This window comes from Sorex araneus, chromosome 10 (genome assembly GCF_027595985.1).
Source record: "Sorex araneus isolate mSorAra2 chromosome 10, mSorAra2.pri, whole genome shotgun sequence".
NCBI classification, from domain to species: domain Eukaryota; kingdom Metazoa; phylum Chordata; class Mammalia; order Eulipotyphla; family Soricidae; genus Sorex; species Sorex araneus.
In genome coordinates, this window is record NC_073311.1 from 14563229 (window position 1) to 14583456 (window position 20228).

The 20228-nt window shown below is 39.0% G+C and overlaps 1 protein-coding gene across 1 annotated transcript in view; it reads left to right on the forward strand.

Annotated features, from left to right (window-relative positions):
- TBC1D15 (TBC1 domain family member 15) overlaps window positions 1-20228 on the forward strand; it is a 79928-nt gene that overhangs the window by 37483 nt on the left and 22217 nt on the right. The window contains exons 6-11 of the mRNA XM_004602677.2: window positions 3428-3530; window positions 5184-5381; window positions 7857-7985; window positions 9014-9117; window positions 10791-10885; window positions 18051-18167. Of these exons, the coding sequence (XP_004602734.1) occupies window positions 3428-3530; window positions 5184-5381; window positions 7857-7985; window positions 9014-9117; window positions 10791-10885; window positions 18051-18167 (746 nt within the window). The remainder of the gene's footprint in view (window positions 1-3427; window positions 3531-5183; window positions 5382-7856; window positions 7986-9013; window positions 9118-10790; window positions 10886-18050; window positions 18168-20228) is intronic.

Here is a 20228-nt window from a genome sequence, read left to right on the forward strand (position 1 = left end):
AAAAGTTTCTTTTATTCTTCTAGTTATCGCCCATGGGTGTCTAATTTCCTGTTTCAGCAGTAGTTAAGCAAAATAATGCTTCCAGAATCATGTTTCTGTGGTGTGAGATTGTTGTAGGAAACAGAGGAAGAAGAATCCAGAAAACCTTGGTTTCAGCAGCCTTGTCTTCTTAGCACAGAACCAGTAGAGAGCCAGCAGTGAGTGCTACATTCTTTGATTACCCTAGATTGAAGAGTGAGACTTGATTTAGACCATGTCAGCTTTCTAAGTTCTCCTAATTAAGGGCTGCACCATGTGTATGAGCAGACATCGTGAATGCTAGCGGTGGGGCAGTCCTGTAAGAGGGTGGGAGAAACGCAGCTCAGTTCCTGCTTTCACTCTAACCAGCTGGTTCAGTTAACACAAAATGGCTGAGGCTTGTTAGTAAGTGTTTCTTACATATTCTGGGGAAAAAAAAAATGTTACAGTTGTTGATCCTGATACTTGATATTCACTTGGGTGAAACAGTGAACCACAGTATGTTTGCATTTCTGAAACCAAATTGAACGCTAGGTTATGAGTGAAAGTCATTGGTTTTATTAAACCATTCTGTATACCGGACCATTTTTACATTAACACACAAGTATCCAAGAAGTATTATAGTTCCCCCCAAAGCCAAGTTGGTTGTGCTCTACAAACCTTTTATGAAATTAGGTTCTAGATAACCCGATTAATTTTTACATGTATAATTCAGTTTTTATGTCTATAATGATATGCATTGCATGCTTTTGCTGAAAATATTCTGTACTTTTTTTTTTTTTTTAATGGGAGGCACGCCCAGTGGTGCCGGGGACCACGGGAGGAATGCCGGTGCTGGTGGTCCCTGCTTTGTTGTGTGGGCCTGCCAGCTCAGTGCTCCGGCCCTCCAGTGAATGCCACACCCAGTGTGCTGAAGGCTGTGTGGTGCTGGGGGTGGAGCACAAAGAACTGAACGTGCCAGGCATGTGCTCTACCCCTTTGAGCCATATTTTGTCTCGGTATCTTTTCTTTTTTAATTCACCTCTTTTGGATTGACATTCTTTGCAGTATTTTAATTTACTTCTTGAGCTTTTCATATTGGTCACTCTTAGTGGCCGTGCTGCATCACACAACGCTGTTTAACTGTTATGATTTTCGGGTGTTTTGGTGGGGCTACAGCCAGCTGTGCTCAGGGCTTACTCCTAGCTCTGTGCTCAGGACTCGGAAGTGCTTGGGGAGCCGTATGGAGTGCTGAGGATCAACTTGGAGACCGGTGTGTGCAAGGCAAGCACGGCAGCCAGCGTGCTCTTACTGTGGTGTCCAGCTCTTAACGGTCTCTAAACATTTATTCTGAGGTCTTTGTGGGAAACTCATTAGAAAGCTTGGGAATTGCTTTTGAAATTTCAGTAGACATACTATGTATAGCAATGATATTAATTTAGCTGTGTTAAATATACTGATTTAAGCCATTCTGTAATTTCTAATAGAATTGCTAGTTTAAGAGTTGTGCCATACTGCTACAGTAAGTCTGAAAATCCTATCCCAGACCCCTTCAAATTTTATATTATTTTGGGGGTGGTTAGGTCAGAATGCATATCCCTAACCCATGTGATATGCAGAGTCTATTCCTGGCTCTGCTTGGGGTCACTACTTGGGGTCACTACTTGGGGGCAGTGGTTGGGACCCTACTATGCCAGACATCAAATCTGTGCACGAGGGGCTGGAGCGATATTTGCCTTGCACACGGCTGACCCGGGTTCGATTCCTAGCATCCCTTATGGTTCCCTGAGCACCGCCAGGAGTGGTTCCTGAGTGCAGAGCCAGGAGTAACCCCTGTGCATCGCCAATTGTGACCCAAAAAGCAAAAAAAAAAAAAAAAAAAAAAATCCTGTGCATGATATCTATTGGGGGTACAGATGGGGGTTGGGCTAAACCTGGCTGAGCCCAGGGCTTACTCCTGGCTCTCTGCTTACAGGATCATATGTGGTGCTGGGAATTGAACTGTGGTTGGCCCTAGGCAAGGCAAGCACAGTAACCACTACAGTATTTCTCTAGCCCCAGAAATAAAACAAGAGCCAGCAGCATCATGGTATGAAAAAATACTTTGTTCCTGTATTAGTTTTCTTTCCCTGGTGCTGCATTTAAAAGTTGACCTGTCGTTTAAAAAATTCTTTGTGAGAACACCTGTAGGTCTTCATATTACCCATGAACAGCCCCCAAAATATTCTGAAGAATGATGTTTAAATGAAAATTGGCTATGTTACAAGTTATTATTTTTCGCATACTTCAAATTACTAGCCCTGAGCTTCATAAAATGCTCAGGGGCATATTAAGCTACTATTGTCTGTGAAGATCGAGTGCTGTTTCTGACTATGTAAGAAGAAGATCCTGTTTTGAATTTCATATCCACCCTGCACTGGGGTTTCATCCTGTTGTGTTAGAATTGAGAAGAGATAACTGTTATTAAAGTTCTTATCTCAGACATAATAAACTAGAGGTAGAGAGTAGCAAAAGATCACATTTAATTTTTATTTTAAACACAAAAGTTGTGGAGTTATTACAGCTGATTTGCTAAGTTTTAAAACTTACTGAATAGAAAAAAGATTGGATAATTCTTCTATTACTTGCAATTAGATATTTACTTAGAACGCATCTTATTTACTCTAGTTATTAAGAAGTATATAAGAAAGTTGCTTCTAAAGCTTAATAGAATTAAAAATCATACTATCTAAACTGTACTTTATAATTTTGTTAAATATAATTTCCATGCTTATAATTAGAAGAATGTTCTTTAGTAAATAATGTCATTTCTTATGTTTCTTAACACTAATACTGCATTTCTACCAAGTTGTATGAGCACATTGGAAACCGTCTAGCCATCCAACCACATCTTGATAGATTTTTTTTTTTTTGGTATGTGTGATGCTAGGGATTGAACTCATATATGCAAGGCATTTACTCTACCCTGAACAATATCCCTGGCCCCAGAACATATTTGTAAGATTTGTCTACAATAGTGTGTGTGTGTGTGTGTGTGTGTCCCCGTCTCTGTGTGTCTCCAGAGTTGTATCCAGGGCATCCCACATGTAGGACAGATAATTCTGTGTGTGTCTGCATTGAAAACCAGGGCCTTGGGGCTGGGGCTGGGGCTGGGTGTGGGGGTGAGAAGAAAAGTAATTTGGATTCTTTACAGTGTCTTTTTGATTTTTCTGTTCTATTTTTTTCTATTTGTTAACTTATATTTTAGATAGTTTTAGAACTCATTTAACTCAGTTACTGTTTGTTACTGTTAATGGAAAGTAGTTCTAGATCTGGAGATAAAAGGTATTTTTTGTATTGTTGCTTTTTGTTGTGCATGAATAACTTTTTTGGGTAGTAATTGATGCAGTGTGCCAGAACTTTCTATAAATCCCTTCTTTTTTTATTATAGATCTCCACAGGATAAAAGAATACTTCTTGTGAATTGTCAGAATAAGAGTCTTTCACAATCTTTTGAAAATCTTCTTGATGAACCAGCATATGGTTTAATACAAGTATGTATCTTAAATCTATCTTTTGCTAATCTCACTTTATTATTTTATATGTCTTCTCCCTCTCATTTGGTCAAACATACAGAATGAGACTGGTTATTTGGAGGCTTTTGGGGACTATTTTCTGTAGCTTGGAAATGGTATATTTCATAATATTTTTAAAATTTTTAAAATTCAAGAGCTTCCTTGGGTTTTCATTTGCTCTGATGGCAATTTTATCTTTTATTATTAAGCTGAAATTGGATGTCAGTAGATTTTATTAACATAGTTTTTATTGATTAGCTTAAAGGTAACAGATTTTTTAACGATAAATTTAGCAAAAATATGAATTGATTTCTCATTTTCTAGTTCAGTAGATTGCTTTGAGATAATGACAATCACATTTTCTTTAGAGTATTCAAGTATATTCTTCCTAAAAATTTTCATTTAATAGAGACAAAAATGAAGTTAATTTTTCATTAAGATTCATGTGTAATGAAATGGCTATTTGTTTATTCAACAAATGTTTGAATGCTTACACTGTCATGGATTTCTCATCTTGGTTCCAAAAGAAAAGCAAAAGAAAAGAATGAGCTTTTAAGGAAGGTGGGCAAGAGATTAAATATTGACTAAAATAGAAAGTAAGAGAAATGTTTTTGTTGCTGTGAGGACAGTATAGATAGACCTTTGGGAGTAACTGTTCTGGGATCCAGAGAGGGCACAGGTGCTCTTGACAGTTCTGGGAAGGGGTTGGAGAGGGGTCCAGATGGCGGCTCGGGACAGTTGTCCTGAGAAAGGGCCTGGGAGTTTGAGGTGAGTTTGAACCTGCAGTGATGCTGCATGCTTCAGAAACGCGGGCCTGAGAGCTCCACGGTGTGAGGATTCCAGTGGGTCAAAAACAAGCAAAACTTTTTTTTTTGCTAAATATGAATAAAGAGGCATTTTGGGATTTAGAAGTAAATCCATGGGGCTGGAGCAATAGCACAGCGGGTAGGGCGTTTGCCTTTCATGCGGCCGACCCGGGTTCGATTCCCAGCATCCCATATGGTCCCCTGAGCACCGCTAGGAGTCATTCCTGAGTGCAGAGCCAGGAGTAACCCCTGTGCATCGCCAGGTGTGACCCAAAAAGCAAAAAAAAAAAAAAAAAAAAAGAAGTAAATCCAAATAGTACAAAATTTCTACTGTACTTCCAAATAGTACAGTATTTCACTGCCTTTTAAGACCGCATTGTCCAGAATACATCACTGGTGTCAGCATGATTTACTAGTCATACAGTTAGATTACAATGTGAGATAATATTTAAGCATTTTAAACTTAGCTATCAAATCAAATACCTTGCATTACTCTAGTGTGGTACTGCACACTTCAAGAAATATTCTTTTTGCGAAGGCAGGACCGCTAGACAGAAGAAAGCTGTTGTGGGCCATGCATCAATGGAAAGTAAGCACTGCATATGTTTCTGATGTATGCAGATTGACCAAAGCCTGCAAATCATTTATCTATAATCAGTAGGATTACTTGCTATTTATTTCCCAGAAAAAAACTAAATTTAAAGATAATCATAGACCACTTTTAGTTCTGATTCCCTCCTTAAAACAACTTTGACTTTTTAAAATCATAAGATATTTGTATCCTTTATTTGAATTAATAATGTTATTATCTTTTCCTACTACATAGAAAATTAAAAAGGATCCTTATACAGCAACAATGGTAGGATTTTCCAAAGTCACAAACTACATTTTTGATAGTTTGAGAGGCAATGATCCTTCCACACATCACCGGCCACCTTCAGAAATGGCAGATTTTCTTAGTGATGCTATTCCAGGTTTAAAGATAAACCAACAAGAAGAACCAGGATTTGAAGTCATCACAAGAGTGAGTAGAGATCTATATTTAACTCTACATTTTAAGAAGAGAAAAATTTTTTTAATGAATTTGAATATTGTAGAGCTAGAAATCCAGTTTTGATTATATCTTTTTTCCTTATAATCCCTCTGCCTTCATCCATAATTCTGACAACCTTTCTTGTTGAATGTTATCGCTTAACAACTAGTAGTACTTGCTTTTCTCCAAACTCTCTGCTTGTTCCTTATTGGCTGGAATTTATATATGGTAGTTATTTTTGGATCTCTTTTGTTTACATTTTGGTACTGATCATTGAATGCATAGTAGAAGTGAATGAATACTGAACTTTGCAATTGCCTTAATTTCTGTTTCTAAGTTATGTATTCCTCAATAGTTAGTTAGGACATACTACTTTGGGACTTTCATTCTTTTGGGAAACTTGTTTTAGGTTGATTTTTGGTCCTGAACTGTACAAATTTTTCCTTTTTTTAAATTTTCCTTTTGCTTTGAGGCCATACCCAGTAATCACTGTATCAGCATATCACTGTCATCTTGTTGCTCATCGATTTGCTCCAGGGGGCACCAGTAACGTCTCCATTCTGAAGCTTGTTACTGTTTTTGGCATATTGAATATGCCACGGGGAGCTTGTCAGGCTCTGCCGTGTGGGAGAGATACTCTCGGTAGCTTGCTGGGCCCTCTGAGAGGGACAGAGGAATCAACCCGGGTCGGCCTTGTGCACGGCAAATGCCCTACCCGTTGTGCTATCGCTCCAGCCCACAATACTCGGGTCATAATCCTGACTCTGCACTTAGGAATCACTACTGGCTGGGCTCATTTTGCACACATGATACAGGAGATCGAACCCAGCTTGGCCACATTCAAGGCAAGCTCTGAACTTCCTGTGCTAAGACTCTGGTCATACTATACATTTTTATATATGCTCACCATGAATTTTGGATCTGCTGCAGTTGTAGACTACATACAGTTAGAAAATTATCACGTGTATAGTTCTTAATGAAAGTGTTTATATTAAAAATGGTATTTGAAGTTACCAACATTTGTTAGTTGAATTGAAAAAAACTAAGTGATATCAGTGGAGTTAATGGATTGTGTATCACTTCTGAAAACTACAAAGTTTAGTTTAGAATAAAATTAATTTTAGAATATGATTAATGAAATGATAGTTGAATTTTAAAAGTATGATTAATAAGGAACACTATTTAGTTCTAAAGGTTTCTTAGCAAATTAACATGTTGCATGTTTTATATGGTTGTAATCAAAACATGATAGCAAATGTTCTCTTTATTGGGGAGTGGGGTGGGGAAGGGGCTATCTGGTGGTACTTAATTGCTTCTCGAAGCTCTGTGCCTCCTGCCAGTGCCCAGGAGGCAGTGTGACAAACGGTCAAACCCAGAACTATTCTCCAGCCCCAGCAAAAATTTTCTATCTCTGAAACAACTACTCAGTTGTTTTGTTGGGTTGGGGGAGCTCCTGAATGGTTAGGTAGCCTAGGGGTTCATTCTAGTTGTTCTAAGCCAGCTGGAAAATGAAATATTGGGGGTTTTGGGGATTTCCAGGTGGTCCTTGGGGATTTTCAGGTGGTGCTCAGGGGCCTGCCTGGGTACATCTGGTAGTGATGAGGAGATGGAACTAGTGTCAGCCCCAACCTCCTTACCCTTGTAGGATCTCTCAGACCCCAATCATTAATCTGTGTAGTAAAAGGGAAGATAGATAGAATGCTTATCTTACAGTTCACAGCTGAACATTGAGAATGATATTTTAGTATTTAATTTCAGTTTCTATTTATGATGACTTCATTTTACTGTTTAAAATGTATTCCTTGCTGTTAGGAAAGATGAAGTTATGAAATTTGCTTATAAGTGGATGGACATAAAGAGTATCATGCTAAGTAAAATGAGTCAGAAAGAGAGGGACAGACATAGAATGATTGTGCTCATTTGTGGAATATAAAATATTATAAGAGATTAATACCCAAGGACAGTAGTTTAGAATAAAATTAATTTTAGAATATGATTAATGAAATGATAGGACCAGGAAGACTACTCCATGGTTGGAAGCCTGCCTCATGAGCTTGGGGAGAATGCAGCTGGGATAGAGTAGGGATCACTAAGTCAATGATGGTTGGAAGGATTGGTCGTGATGGGAGATGTGTGCTAAAAGTAGATCAAGTACAAAACATGATGGCCTCTCATTATCTGCAATCTGTATTGCAAACCATAGTACCATTAAGTAGAGAGAGAGAGAGAGAGAAAGAGTGTAATTTTCTGCCATAGAGGCAGGGGGAGGGGTGGGATATGAAGGTGGGGTAGAGGGAGGGATACTGGGGATATTGGTGGTGGAAAATGTACACTGGTGGAGGAGTGGGTGTTATTGTATGACTAAATCTCAAACATGAAAGTTTTGTAACTTGTAGCTTATGGCAATTAAATTTTATGAAACTAAATTTTAAAAAACTGTGTTCCTTGTTGCTCATCTTGTTTTAGATTGACTTGGGAGAACGACCTGTTGTACAAAGGAGGGAACCAGTATCCCTGGAAGAATGGACTAAGAACATTGATTCAGAAGGAAGAATTTTAAACGTAGAGAGTATGAAACAGATGATATTTAGAGGGGTAAGGGCTTTAATATGAATTATTTTTTCAGCTGCTAGTAGTGAGGTTTTCTTTCCCCTTTCTGTACACATCCCCTCCTCCCTTCTGCCCTGCATTGCAGAAAGGAATGAATTTTAACGATGATGCCTTAAAAACCCTGTAGGTATGTGTGTATGTAGTTTAATAGCACGTCTTGGCTTTGTGAGACCTGGGCTTTGATCTCAGTTTGCCCTCAGAAAATCTCTGTATGCAAAGTCACACACTCCTGAGGTCTCTGAAGTTGAGTGAGGGAATACCATTAAGTCTAGGGCAAGATCCTTTTTTTTCTTAGTTGGAATTCTGTGACTTTTGTGAAGGATGTCACTGTCACGGTCTTCCCGTTGCTCATTGATTTGTTTTAACGGGCACCAGTAACGTCTCTCATTGAGAGACTTATTGTTACTGTTTTTGGCATATCCAATAGGCACGGGTAGCTTGCCAGGCTCTGCCGAGTGGGCTCGATACTCTCGATAGCTTGCTGGGCTCTCCGAGAGGGGCGGAGGAATCGAACTCGGGTTGGCTGCGTGAAAGGCGAATGAATGCCCAACTGCTGTGCTATCGCTCCAGCCCTGTGAAGGATGTACATACCCCAATAGTGGAAGTCTTATCTTGGAAGGATTATATTATGAAGAACAATCAGTCCCTCTGTCTGAAATTGTACGTTTTATGTGGGACCTTTTCCTGGAAGCTTTATCACATTTTCAATCTCTTTTCGGGGTTCTGGAGTGGAGCAGGGAGGTTGTGGGGCTGCAACCTCATGATGCTCAGAGGCCGTTTCTAGTGGAACTCGGGGGACCTTGCTCTACCAGGAATTGTATCCTGGCCTCTAGTAATCTGTAATCACTGAGCCCCACATCTTCAGAATCTTTAAGTCAAAAGCATGTAGTACTTATTTAATTAAGCTGTTTTTTAATCTGTAAACCTCTGAAGATATTAGACTTTTTGTTTACATATTTGAACTTATATATTTTCTCTTTTATAAATGTAAAAATGTGCATGTTTTTCTTCAGGGACTTAGTCATTCATTGAGAAAGCAAGCATGGAAATTTCTTCTGGGTTATTTTCCTTGGGACAGCACCAAGGAAGAAAGAACTCAATTACAAAAGCAAAAAACGTAAGTGATGGTCTTTTGTTTGTCCATCAGTGAAATTAAAGTAACTCAGCCATACAAATTAGCATAGGGTTTCATAATGAGGATTTAAGCTGGAGTACAGGAAATTAATTGTTATTTTTATTTGGGCCACATCCAGAGATATTCTGGGTCACCAGGGCTATCTATACCTGGCATTGCGTGTGTGACCATGTGGTATGAGGGTCTGAACGCAGGACATTGCGTATTTGAGCTGCCTCTTTGTTTCCCAAATAATTAATCTTTTTAGTTAAAAAATAAGTGATCAGTGAGCACTGTAGTTACTTCAGATAGGAACACTTTTTTTTTTTTAATAAAGGATCTTAGTGCAGTTATGTTGGTGAAGGTGAAACAAGTTGGTTAAAATGTACCAAACACCCTGTTTTGCATACATCTTTATAATTACTAAATTATATAAATGGTCATAAAAAGTTTCTTTTAACTTAGGTTAATTCTTTTTTTTTTTTGTACTTTTATAACAAAAGCTAGCTCTTCTTTGTTTTGGGTGAGGATCTCTTTTTAAGTAATTTCTCATTTGAAGAGAGAAAAAAAAGATCAATTTTCTAGTTAAACTTTTTGTTCTCAGTTGTCAGTCTAGCCTATTGTTGTTTTTGTGTTTGGGGGTCACACTTGGCAGTGCTCAGTGCTTACACCTGGCTCTGCTTTCAGGGATCACTCCCGGCAGGCTTGGCGGACCATATGAGGTGCTAGGGACCAAACCTAGCTTGGCTGAGTACAAGGCAAGCACCCTACCCACTGTGCTGTTGCTCCAGCCCCAGTCTGGACTGGCTTAAAGCAAACTCTTGATTATTATGAGCATATTCAAATTCTTGAGACTTGTTACTGTTTTTGACATATCGAATATGCCACGGGGAGCTTGCCAGGCTCTGCCGTGCGGGCGGGATACTCTCGGTAGCTTGCCGGGTTCTCCCAGAGGGACGTAGTCTCACAGTGGAGACATTACTGGTGCTTGCTCGAACAAATCAATGAACATTGGGACGACAGTGCAGTGCTATTCAAATTCTTAGTCGTTTGTCTTTTTTTTTTTTTTTTTTTAAAGAACACATGTACAAGTGTTCTTTTTTTTTTTATTCTTTCGGGTAACACTTATTGATGCTCAGGGGTTACTCCTGGCTCTGTACCCAAGAATTACTCCTGGTGTTGCTTGGGGGGCCATATGGGATGCCAGGGATTGAACTGGGTCTGCTGCGTGCAAGGCAAATGCCCTACCTGCTGTACTATCACTCCTGCCTCCTGGACATTTTTATATTAATGAATTTCTGCAATAAATAGACTGTAGAACTCATGTTACATGTCACATTTTTAAAAATCATGTAAATTTTTATTTGTAATTATTCCAAAATTTTAGTAATTAAGGTATTAAATGACTAGAAGAATATTAGGTATGGAATTAAGATTGATGTAAATGTTTCCTGAAAATCATATCTGAAATTATTCGGGTAGCTTAAGCAAAGGTTATGACTTAATGTAAAGTTATTTTATTTTTCTTTCATTTTTGCTCGTTTAAGCATGACTTTTTAAAACATAAATGTACATTTCACTAGTACATAAACCTTATTGTAGCAAAGCTCTCTCAAATGGTTTTTAAATAAAATTTTCAAAAACTGTGTGTGTAAAAAAATTTATTTTTTTTAAAGTGATGAATACTTCAGGATGAAACTGCAGTGGAAATCTGTCAGTGAGGAGCAAGAGAAGAGAAATTCGAGGTTAAGGGATTATAGAAGTCTTATCGGTAATCTTTTCTTAATGATTTTAAAAATACAAGAGGTTTATATGAGAAATCTTGATAATATTTAAAATATGAGGTACATGGTATAGAATTAGGACTCAAAAGTAAAACTGGAGAGTATGTTATGCATAATGTTTCTAGTTGTTCTGTTTCAATAGTTACATGAATTTGGTTAGTGTACTTATGAGTACTGTTAGATTTTATTTTCAGTTTTAGCATGAATATACATACACATGGTTTGCTTTATTTGCATTTGAATTGTGTTAAAATTTGTTTCTTCCCATTACAAAAATAGTGTTTTATTATAGAAAAACTAGCATCTCAGTGTGAGCAAAAAGAAGAAATAGTTTTTTATGTAATCTAGATAAAATTCTTATTAGTTGCTTAGATTTTTATTATCTAGGTCGTCTTTAAATATGCTTTACTTCATTTTTTAATAAATGACCTGAGTCATTTTTTTAAAAATAGTTTTTGAAAACTGACTTCATTTAGGAAAAACTTGTTTCTCCCAAAAGGCATTGATAGAATTTTCCATTAAAGGTAGACTTACTTTGGGCTGGTGAGAGAGCTCAGATGGTGAATCTGCTTAGCATCTTGTGGGCCCTGAGGCACTGCCTGCCTCTCACACACTGCTGCTGTTAGCCTGGACCCCCTGAGTTCTTAAGCAGGAAAAAGAAAACATAGACTCACTTTAAAATTGTATTAGTTATCTGATTGTAGTAATAAAGTTGGTGTAAGTTATTGCAGGACTGCACGTGGCTACCACTCTACAAGTTCCTGCTGGTCATAACCCCTAGAGTTAAGAAACTTGACTCCAAGCATTACCCTGAGCACAGAGCCAGGAGTAGCTCCGCCAACTGCTGATGCGGACCAGCTCCTCTGGCAACTGTGCAGGGCTGGGGAGCAAATCGGGCCACCCTGCATGCAAAAAGCATGTGCTTAGTCTCCTGGTCTTGCTTTCTTCCTTTTGAACATAAGATCATTAAAGTAGAAAGGACCTTAGAGACTAGCTAGCAGGCATTTTTTAAGCCTTTCCTTTACCCATTCCATCCTCTTCCTTTCATCAAGCAGTGGTAAGGATGACACTCATCTTCTGAATTTTTCTTGTGTCCTAATCTTAACTTTATCTAGGAAATTAGATTAAAATATAGGTGTTCTAAATATTCATAATGCAGTTGAATTATAACATACATTCATTTCTTTCATTTTTAGCAGGTAATAAAAGTGAAACCCAGGAAAGATTAGTAAATTGTCCTATATTGTCTATCTAGTTAAGTATATAAGCCAGAATAATTTAAAAGTGCATCATTTCTTAATTGGTTTTTTAACAGTATCATGCTTTCCAGCAGTAAAACAGAATCTATGAGGTTGACTTTGGACTGGAGAAATAGTACAGGTGTTAAGGTGCTTAACTTGCACATTGTTGATCCTGGTTTAATTGGCATAGAATATGGTACCCCAGCACTCCCAGGAATGATCCCTGAGTTCAGAGTCAGGAGGAAGCCTTGAGCACAGTTGAGTGTGTACCACCTCCCCTGCCCCTTTACATCATTTGGCAGGGTGGGTGGTGGGGAGCAGCTTTAAAGCATTCTTTATCTTTAATACTTCCGCCCCCTCCCCCCTACTACTTTTTAGGAAAGATACCATATTTTTCTTTTAAATAAATTAACTTTTTTTTTTTTTTTTGCTTTTTTTTGGGAGGGGGTTCACACCCAGCTATGCACAGGGGTTACTCCTGGCTCTGCATTCAGGAATGGGGACCATATGGGATGCTGGGAATCGAACCCGGGTTGGTCAAGTGCGAGGCAAATGCCCTGCCTGCTGTGCTATCGCTCCAGCCCCATTAACTTTCTTTTAAAAAAGTACAAATACACTGTAGCTCTGTCGACTGTAGGTCCTGTAGATACAGCTAAGAAGTTGAACTTAATTATGAAGAGAAAATATTGGAGCCTTTTAAGTAAGACTATCTTTTACAGATTAAAAAAAAATTTTTTCTACTTGGTCAAAAGTGGATTAAAGAGCAGGAACAGGAAGGCCACTGAGCATGGATAGTTTCAAGCAAGAGATGTGGAAAAGTAGTTATATTCAATTTATGTTTTTGGTAGATTTGGTAAGGCTGTTTGGTACATTAAATACGTGATATGGGGCTGGAGCAATAGCACAGCGGGTAGGGCCTTTGCCTTGCATGCAGCCGACCCAGGTTCAATTCCCAGCATCCTATATGGTCCCCTGAGCACCACCAGGAGTAATTCCTGAGTGCATGAGCCAGGAGTAACCCTTGTGCATTGCCAGGTGTGACGCGAAAGACAACAACAAAAAAGAAAAGGTAATAAAATAAATACATGATATGAAAGGGAGAGAGAGAGAAATCAGGGATGGGGCAGTATTCTGTATTTTTTATTGGGAAGTTCAGCCACAGCTGGCAGTGCTCCTGGGGCAGGGTTCAGGCCTGGCCCCAGCTGGTGTTTGGGAGAATGGGGTTTGGGGTTAGAACCTGGGAGTCATGCCTGCAAAGCATATGCTCTCGCCTAGCAGTGCCTTTGGTCCTCAACTCTGTATTTCTTGACTGGAGATACTGGGTGGTTCCCTAATGGAGAGGAGAGCAATGGGGTAAGAATTAGATATTATATAAATAATACCTTGGTGTAAGGGAGCTAAAGCGTAAGCAAATGGCCAGTTGAATAATCTCAGCTAATCTGGCTTGGGTTTTTTTTTTTTTTTTTTTTTTTTGCTTTTTGGGTCACACCCAGCGATGCTCAGGGGTTACTCCTGGCTTTTGCACTCAGGAATTACTCCTGGCGGTGCTTGGGGGACCATATGGGATGTCGGGGATCGAACCCAGGTCGGCCAAGTGCAAGGCAAACGCCTTACCCGCTGTGCTATCACTCCGGTCCCCCGGCTTGGGGTTTTAAATGTGTGTCTTTGGTATAATTATTTGTGGAAAAAAAATAATGTTACCTAGAGAAAAAAGAAGCAGGTAAGAAGCTCAAGTAAATTCCAATCTTCAGAGCAATGTTTTTCTACTTTTGGTTAGGGATTTCCTTTGAAAACACATTGATTATTGGGCCAGAGAAGGGGTGGATAGGCCCAGGTTTGATCCTAGCACTGTGACCTCTTGAACACTGCCAGGAGTGATGCTGGACACAGGACCAGAGTTCCTAAGTGTACAACCAACTTTTTGCCACATTTAAGACAACTATTAAGATTTAAGTTTTGTATTTGCATAATGACAAAGTAAATTGTGGATGAATTAGTAAAACTGACTTAAATACTTTTACTAGCCATATCATGAAAATTTTGATGTTCTTATTTGGCGTATTTGATATGCCAAAAACAGGAACAAGTCTCACAATGGAGATGTTACTGGTGCCCGCTCAAAATAGATGAGCAGCGGGATGACAGTGATACAGTGATACTTGATTTTTTAATTTATTGGACCACTGTGAATTACAGAGTTACAGAGTAATTCGTGATTGAGTTTCAGGCATACAGTGATGAGCACCAGCCCCTTGACCCGTGTCCTCTTCTCTCCACCAGTGTCTCCAGTTTCTCCTCCCCTAGCCTGCCTTGGTGGCAGACACGTTTTCATTTTCTTTTTTCCTTTTAAGCACTGTGGTTTGCAGTAGTGTTCCTGATATCATACATATCACCTTTTCTTTTGTTTCAGGCCACACCTGGCTGTGCTCAGGGGTTATCCTGGTTCTGCACTCAGGAATCACTTCTTTTTTTTTTTGCTTTTTGGGTCACACCCAGCGATGCTCAGGGGTTACTCCTGGCTTTGCACTCAGGAATTACTCCTGGCAGTGCTTGGGGGACCACATGGGATGCCGGGGATCGAACCCGGGTCGGCCGTGTGCAAGGCAGACGCCCTACCCGCTGTGCTATCGCTCCGGCCCCAGGAATCACTTCTAATGGTGCTCGGGGGACCCTGTTGAACCTGGGTCTGCCGCATGTAAAGCGAGTGCTCTGCCTGCAGTACTCTGACTTTGGCTCACACGTATATCACTTATGTCCGTCCAGCACCCAGTTCTCATCTCAAGAGACCTCTTCCCCTTATCGTTGTTGCAATGGTTCCTTTTCTTATTTTGTGGTTTTAAAATAGATTCTTAATTTATGAGCCTTTTTTTGTATTTTGCTTATTTAAAAAATAAATGCACAATTTTATAGGTATGCTCCCTTATATTAAATCAAATTAACATACTAGAATATTGTTAATTATAAGAAATACGTAGACAACGGGCTGGAGAGATGCTAAGTAGACCATGTGTGTGCTTTGCATGCAAGTGGCCTGGATTGGGTCCCTGGCACTGCATGTTCCCCTGAGCACTGCCTTGGAGTCACCCTGAGCACCGAGCTAGGAATAGCCCATAAGCACTTTTGGGTGTGTGTCTTCCTCCCACCCCCAAAACAAAACCCTCCCTATAATAACCTAAGTTTCTGTTGATCTTCTACTGTTAAATTCTTATTGTAAAATCACTGTCACTATCACTTTCATCCAGTTGCTCATCAAGTTGCTTGAGCGGGCACCAGTAACATCTCTCATTGTGAGACTTGTTACTGTTTTTGGCATATCGAATACGCCGCAGGTTGCTTGCCAGGCTCTGCTGTGTGGGCGGGATACTCTTGGTAGCTTGCCAGGCTCTCTGTGAGGGGCGGAGGAATCAAACACGGATTGTCTGTGTGCAAGGTGAATGCCCTACCCACTGTGCTATCACTCCAGCCCATTGTAAAATACTTTTTCTATTTCTGTATAGTGACTGTTCCAGTTTTTTTAATTTCTGAGTTTTAAGATGGAACTGGAGTGATAGCACAGTGGGTAGGGTGTTTGCCGTGCACGAGGCTGTCCCAGGTTCGATTCCTCCATCCCTCTCAGAGAGCCTGGCAAGCTACCGAGAGTATCCCGCCTGCACAGCAGAGCCTGGCAAGCTCCCGTGCCATATTCAACATGTCAAAACCAGTAACAAGTCTCAGAATGGAGATGTTACTGGTGCCCGCTCGAGCAAATTGATGAACAACACGGGATGACAGTGACAGTGAGTTTTAAGACAGGACAGGGATGTGTAGAAATGTGAAGGAGAGCAACAAATATTTTGTTGAAGTAACATGTTTTGCGAGTTTCCCTATTGTTTTACACTTGCAATACTATTTCACCCTCAGTCCCACCAGTGTCTGTAACCCTTGACCACTCACTGTTTTTTTTTTTTTTTTTTTTTTTTTGCTTTTTGGGTCACACCTGGCGATGCACAGTGGCCACTCCTGGCTCTGCACTCAGGAATCACCCCTGGCCGTGCTCAGGGGACCATATGGGATGCTGGGATTTGAACCTGGGTCGGCCGCGTGCAAGGCAAACGCCCTACCCGCTGTGCTATCTCTCCAGCCCCGACCACTCACTGTTTTGAAGCCTGTTCTCTCGACCTCTACCCTCTGCACTTGGAAGCCTCAGCTGTCTTTTCTTCTTTTCTGTTGGTAGTATTTTGAGCTTGTTTCCATTGGAGATTGTCTAATCCATTGTTTTCTTAACCTTCTTCCAACTGTGGTCCCCTTCTGACCTTGTTTTCTTTCTGTGGTTCTCCTGTTCCCAGTAAAATATCGATCCTATTCTTGTGCTGTGGCCTTTAATTGATGTGAATTTTCATCTGTGGCCTACTAGGAATTTTCTGGGAACCATATGACCTGCTGTTCAGACATGCTGCTGTAATCTTTATGCTTGCTTCTTTACCCCATACATAAGCAGGATCATCTGGTATTGTCTTTTTTACTTCTGACTCATTTCACTTAGCATGACTACCCTCCAGTTGCGTCTAGATTGTGGCAAATTGCATGATTTTTCATTTCTCATAGCTATGTAGTATTCCATTGTGTATATATACCACAGTTTCTTTTTCCCTTCACCTACTGTTCAGCCTTTGAAACCTTGGCTATTTGAGTGATGGCTGTGGTCAGCATAGTATGTGTATATATTCTTGTGAATTATAGTTTTGGTATTTTTGGGATTGTGCTTGAAGGGGATCACTGGGTTATATGGAAGTTTTGTCCTTAATTTTCTGAGCAATCTCCACACTGTTTCCTATAAAGTTTGGACCAGACAATAGTGAGTGAAGATCACTTTCTCTCATAGCAATGATAACGTTTAGGTAGAGTTACTGAGTAAATGAATGATTTGAATCTCTTTAAGTTACTTCTTTCTAATTTACTGAGATATTAAAATTTAGGGAAGACCTTTTTAGTTGTAAAGTTTTATACAATAATATGTATCGGTACAAAAATAGATATCAGTGTTTGTGAACTGAATTTGTCAGTGCAGCTTGGGATGCATTCATGGTTTCCAAATGTGCTTTTAATGGTATGAAATCATTTCTAGTAAAATGAGAATTTTAATTTTTTCAAAATTAAAATAAATTGTTTATAATAATATAAACTGGATAAATGTATAAGAGAAAGGATGTAATTTATTCTGAAGATGATTATGGAACATGACAAAGAAGTGGGTAATTCTTCTCATAATGATGGAAGCAATTATGGCTAAAACAAATCCCTTTGATTACGCCTGATTGCATAGAAGCCTTTTTCATTACTGTTTGCAAATAATACTGCCTATCACATGCTTTCATGACTGGCATTTTATTGTGAACTAAAGTGAATTATTACTTAGTGTTGTTTTTAATTAATTAAAATGTTTCCTACTATTTAATTAGAAGATTTCTATATTGAGATAAAAATTGAAAAATAAAATACCCATGAGAAATTGAACTGTATTTTGAAAAATACTCCAAAATGTTACTTTATTCCAACTCTGAAATGGAATTTGATGAATTATTTTCATTAAGTAAAGTTTGGCAAAAGAATACAATTAATAGCTGGAAAGTAATTCTGTTTTAGAAATGTGAGCATTATAAAAATCTGGATTTTGTATAGCAAAACTCATAGACCTGAAAAATTTGAGGCTCCTAGAGGGCCAGGGGAAGGTGTGAGAGGAACTGCGGTGTGATGTTTGAGATCTCTGGTGGTGAGGGCCCCGAGACTACACATACACACAGCCGTGCAGCTCTGCGCCTGGTACTGTGCACTGGTGTAATCCCCTGCAAAGCAAGAACACTACAGTCTTAACAAGCTTTTGAACATATGCTATTTGAAAGATAATTCAAGTGTGCAATACTTCTCTCCTCAGAAAAAGACGTTAACAGAACAGATCGAACAAACAAATTTTATGAAGGCCAAGATAATCCAGGGTTGATTTTGCTTCATGACATTCTGATGACCTATTGTATGTATGATTTTGATTTAGGTAAGTTCTCCCCCTAAAGTTGTAATTAAATATTGATGTATATTTAGAATTGAAATATACCAGTTTATATTTATGATTTTGATTTAGGTACATTCTCCTCTAAAGTTGTAATTAAAAAAATATTGATGTTTATTTAGAATTGAACTTTACCAGCGTGTTGGACATATAATAGAGGGTGTGTGTGTGTGTGTGTGTCTCTGTGTGTGTGTGTGTGTCTGTGTGTGTCTGTGTCTGTGTCTGTGTGTTTGTGTTTTGGACCCAGGGCCGTAGACATTCCAAGTGTACACTCTGCCAGTGACCTATATTACCTGTCAGTTTTGTCTAATCATTTACTCTTACTGAGTTGTTTGGCTTCTTATCCTGTAGTAAAAGTATTTGCATAAAATACACATTCATTAATAGTTGGAGGGGAACAAAAATGATCAAAAACAAATGAAAAACCAAAAATTGAAAAATGAGCAGAAAAATTTAAGGGAGGGTGATTTTTAGTGCAGAGGCACACATCAAGGTGTTTCTGTGCAAGGTGCCTGATTCTTTTAGCGTATGTTCATAATGATGACCCTTTATTACCTGTAAAAGGGGCTGGGAGCATGTTTTATCTGTAGGATGTCTAGCCTCAATCTCCAGCACCACATGGTCCCCCCTAGCACTGCTGGGGAAACAGAGCCTCTGGTTACCAGGCCAGGAGCAGCTCCCTGGAAACCAGCCACCCTCCCCCTGGGGAAAAAAAACAAACCCACCAAACCTACAAAAAAAAAGACCTGTGACCAATAAAATGTTAAATTACTTTTCAGTACTCCGTCCCTCTCGGAGAGCTCGGCAAGCCACCGAGAGTATCCCGCCCGCATGACAGAGCCTGGCAAGCTACCCATGGTGTATTCGATATGCCAAAACAGTAACAAGTCTCACAATGGAGACGTTACTGGTGCCCACTCGAGCAAATCGATGAACAGCAGGAAGACAGTGCTACAGTGCTATATGTACTGAATAAAGATACTAATAAAATAATAATTTCGCTTGATATTCTAAATAAAGAAAACCTTCAGTTAACCTGGAAAACTGACCTTTGTGTAGATGAAAAAAAAATTTTTAAGTATAAAATGGTGTACACTAGGATGAGCAGAAGTTCTTTTGTTTTCCTACTCAGACAAATTTTCTGTGAACCCCTTCAGAAACTGTAGTAGTGCTGATTAAGATGTGCATCAGTCAGCAGTAGTACAGAATCTTTCCTTGAATACTAATTTTATACAGCTTAATCTTTAATTAAGAGGAATTTGTACATTAATTTTATTCCCACAACTGATGGCATACACCAAAGAACATCATGTATAAAATAAAACAGATTTAAAGCAGCCAGAATATGAAGATTAATTCAACTGCTTGCTTCAGCTAAGACTTAAGAGAAATATAGAAGCGATTCCATATGTAATCTGAAGACTTAAAAGGATTAGTTTCTTAAAAATTTTTATACCTTCTAAATTTTTATGCCTTAATTAATTTCATCCTAACTTTATATTAAAAAGTTATTTTGGTTTTTTTTTTCAGTTGAAGATGTTTTGTTGAAGTATCAAGTTTTTATACTTTAATGATAGAGTTTAAAATATTTCTATTATAGATCTAATGCAATCAAATTCAGATCAATTTTCTTTATGCTTTAATTGGTTTAGTCTTTGTGTTTTTATGTTTTTCAGTGTTTTTACTATATGTTGCTGTATTGGTAAATTTTAATAACAAAGTTTTTCTTCCATTTTTTAAATTCTTAAGTTTGTATTATAGGCTCCAGAGAAACAGAACTATTAAGATTACATATACACATTGAAACTTCTTTTCTTTTTTCGTTTTTTGGTTGGTGGGCCACACTGAGCAGTGCTCAGGGCTTATTCCTGGCACTGAGCGCGTGAGTCACAGCTGGCAGGGCTGGGCCCTGTGCCGTGCTGGAGAGGGCAGGGCTGAGCAGTCTTCACAGGTGTGCATTGTGCTCGTTGTAGCTGCAATATATTTGTTAAAATGCTTATTACGTTTTAACTTCATGTCACATACCTTCCCTTTTTTTTTCCTTGA